Genomic DNA, 3,009 nt, shown 5'->3' on the forward strand with positions numbered 1-3,009 from the left:
GCCTTCGGAGTCCCCGCCCGCTGCTCCCGGCCGGATTCCGGCCTCACGGGGCGGCGCTGGCTGGCCCAGGTAGTGCGGGTGGCCCCCGCTCTCCTGTGACTGGGCAGGAGGACGGAGGGAAGAAAGAAGTGATCTGCTTCTCGCAGCGCCAGCACACCACGCGCATTTAAAAGACAAGGCCTGGCCTCGAGCTCCTGGCCCTCTCCTGACCCATTTTCACCTGCGCCCTTTCCCCGTAGGCCCTGGCCCGAATGCAAGGGGGCTGTCCACGATTGCTAGTCGTGGAATGTCCCCTGGAGGTCCCATCGTGGTCACCCTCCGCCTCTGGGACACGATGTCCTTGAAAGGAGATTGGGAGGAGAGGTTCTAAGCGCCTCCCTCTGAGGAGTGAGCAGCCTCATCTCGGGACACGGTGGTGGGGAGGTGAGGGGGGGCTCCTAACCCCCAGGGAAGGTCTCTAAGTGGCATGGGCATAGGCAGAATCTCTCTCTGTGGTCGCCCTGTCCCCCCCTCCCCCCAGAATGGAGAGGGTCAGGGAAACATCACCCTGTGTGCGTTTCCTCGCCTGACCCGTAGAGCAAGAGAGCAGGGTGGCATCGGGAATTAGTGACGCTCCTCCAAGCTGGCAGTCGGAGCACCTTGCTCCTTGTCCTATCTCTGGCGGAGTGATTCGGGGCGAGCCGCCCCTTCTCTGAGCCTTAATGTCCCCGTGTGTAACGCATGAAGATTGGCGAACCCTATAGGCTTCCCAAAGCCCTCTTTGGGGCACCAAAAGAGGGTCTGGACAGATGCCAAGGAAAGACAGAACAGGAGCAAAGCGGTCTGGGGCGGCCAGACGGGAGCCAGACGAGGCTCTTCTCACTGGGCGAGGCTCTTTGAGGAACCGAGAGTTGCTGGGACAGAGCCCGCGGAGAGAAAGCAAACAGAGCGGCGCTCCCCTCCCCCGACCCCGGCCCTTTGTCCGGAATCCAGCTGTGCCCCGCGGGGGAGGAGCGGGCTCGCGTGGCGCGGCCCCCTGGCCCCGGCGCTGATTGGCCGGCGGCTCGGGCTGCAACCGGGCAGGCACGCTCCTGGCCCGGGCCGAGCAGATAAAGCGTGCCAAGGGGCACACGACTTGCGGCTCAGAAAATCCGAATGGTCTCGCAGCCGCGCCAAAAACAGCAACGGTGGCCCGGGACCCCCTTTGCGTTTCGCTTCTCTGGAGCTGGGGAAACGTCTAGGCAGCGGCGCCTGCGTCTCAGTTGGGCTTGCAGACGAAAAGGCCAGCTCATCTCACCAACTGCTCTCGCTGCCCCCCTGCTCTCTACCCTTTTGCGCGCGAGAACAAGGTAACACCTGGAGGCCACAGAGCGACGGGTGGAGGCGGAAAGGGGTCCTCTGATCCGGCAGGAGCGGGGGGTGGCTCCTTCTCGGTTATTTCCCACTTGGCCCCGGGATAGGGAACTGCGCCCGGGTGGCGGACCCACGCTTACCCCGACCTCTTACCCCGCCGCAGGATGGCGCCTCATCCCTCGGGTACGCCAGCTGTCCAAGTGACCCAGGAGACAGAGCAGCCCTTCCAGGGGGCCTCGGACGACGAAGTGACCTGCGTTGCGTCGGCTCCGCCCAGCCCCGCTCGCGTGCGGGGGAACTGCGCCGAGGAGGAAGGGGGCGGCTGCCGAGGGGCCTCGAGGAGGCTCCGGACGAGGCGCGGGGGGCGCAGTCGGCCCAAGAGTGAGTTGGCTCTGAGCAAGCAGCGAAGGAGCCGGCGCAAGAAGGCCAATGACCGCGAGCGCAATCGAATGCACAACCTCAACTCGGCGCTGGACGCGCTTCGCGGCGTCCTGCCCACCTTTCCGGACGATGCCAAGCTTACCAAGATCGAGACGCTACGCTTCGCGCACAACTACATCTGGGCGCTGACGCAGGCGCTGCGCATAGCAGACCATAGCCTCTACGGGCTGCAGCCGCCCGCACCGCCCTGCGAGGAGCTGGGCTGCCAGGACGGCCGCTCCCCGGGAGACTGGGGCTCCCTCTACTCCCCGGTCTCCCAGGCGGGCAGCCTGAGCCCCACCGCCTCGCTGGAGGAGCGTCACGGGCTGCAGGCGCCTGCCTCCCCTGCGGGTCTGCGCACCGGCGCCCTGGCTTTTTCAGACTTCCTATGAAGGAGCCGTTCGGCCGCTGGGCGGTGGGTGCTTGGGGGCGGGGGGTGGAGGCCTCAGGGACGCACCGCGACTGCGGCGGCCCTGAACTTGCTCCTCCAGTCTCCGGCTCGCTGACAACCGGTGAACCCAGGCTCCTACGAGGGTGACAGGCTGGATTCGATCCCCCGGTCCTCTGCGCCGCGCCAACTTCGGCCCTCTGTTTGCTGCCCGCGCAGGCGGGTAAAGCAGGCTCCGCGCTCCCCTCCCTGCAGCCGCCCCAAGTCTCGGGCAAAGACGATGAGGATGGTAGCACTACGCAGCCGGAGACACCCACTGTCTCCAGCCACCCTACCCTCACTCAAGTCTGTCAGTCTCTCTTTCCTCCTCCACCAATGTGATTTAATCCAGTATTTGATCTCTCACCGTTTGCTCTCTCTCACCGTTTGCTCTCCTCTCCAAAGACGCCGCTGACCTTCTCCTCCAGTCGCTATCAAGTCCTGGTTTCTGGCCGCCCCGCTGCCTTAATCCACGAAGGCGATCCTCTGCCTTCTTTCGTGCACTTTTCGGAGCCATTGCCCTCCGGGGGTTGGGAGACCAGGCTCTGAACTGGGAAAGAGATTGTCCTCCTCGGGAACGTCTGTCCCGCTTCCCTGCGACCTGAAGCGCCCGTCTTTAAAAAAGAAAAAAAGAAGAAAGAAGAAAAAAATCAGCCTGTAAATTATATGGTATCTTTTGAAGTGAATTTTGGTACGGTAAATTATATGCCCCCCTCCTTTACACGTTTGTATTTATTGATGAGATTTCACAGCAGGGGGAAAAGTCTATATTTTGTACATAAGATTATTTAGAGACTGGTGAATGAGATTTTGAGCCAATAATAAAAGAA

At 62.5% G+C, this 3,009-nt stretch overlaps 1 protein-coding gene across 1 annotated transcript; it reads left to right on the forward strand.

The window, feature by feature from the left end:
- Positions 1–1,496: 1,496 nt before the first annotated feature.
- NEUROG3 (neurogenin 3) lies at positions 1,497–2,144 on the forward strand. The gene has a single exon (XM_036091195.2). The coding sequence runs from the start codon at positions 1,497–1,499 to the stop codon at positions 2,142–2,144; it is 648 nt and encodes a 215-aa protein (XP_035947088.2).
- The last annotated feature ends 865 nt before the right edge of the window (positions 2,145–3,009 follow it).

The sequence above is a fragment of the Halichoerus grypus genome, chromosome 7, assembly GCF_964656455.1.
Source record: "Halichoerus grypus chromosome 7, mHalGry1.hap1.1, whole genome shotgun sequence".
NCBI lineage: Eukaryota > Metazoa > Chordata > Mammalia > Carnivora > Phocidae > Halichoerus > Halichoerus grypus.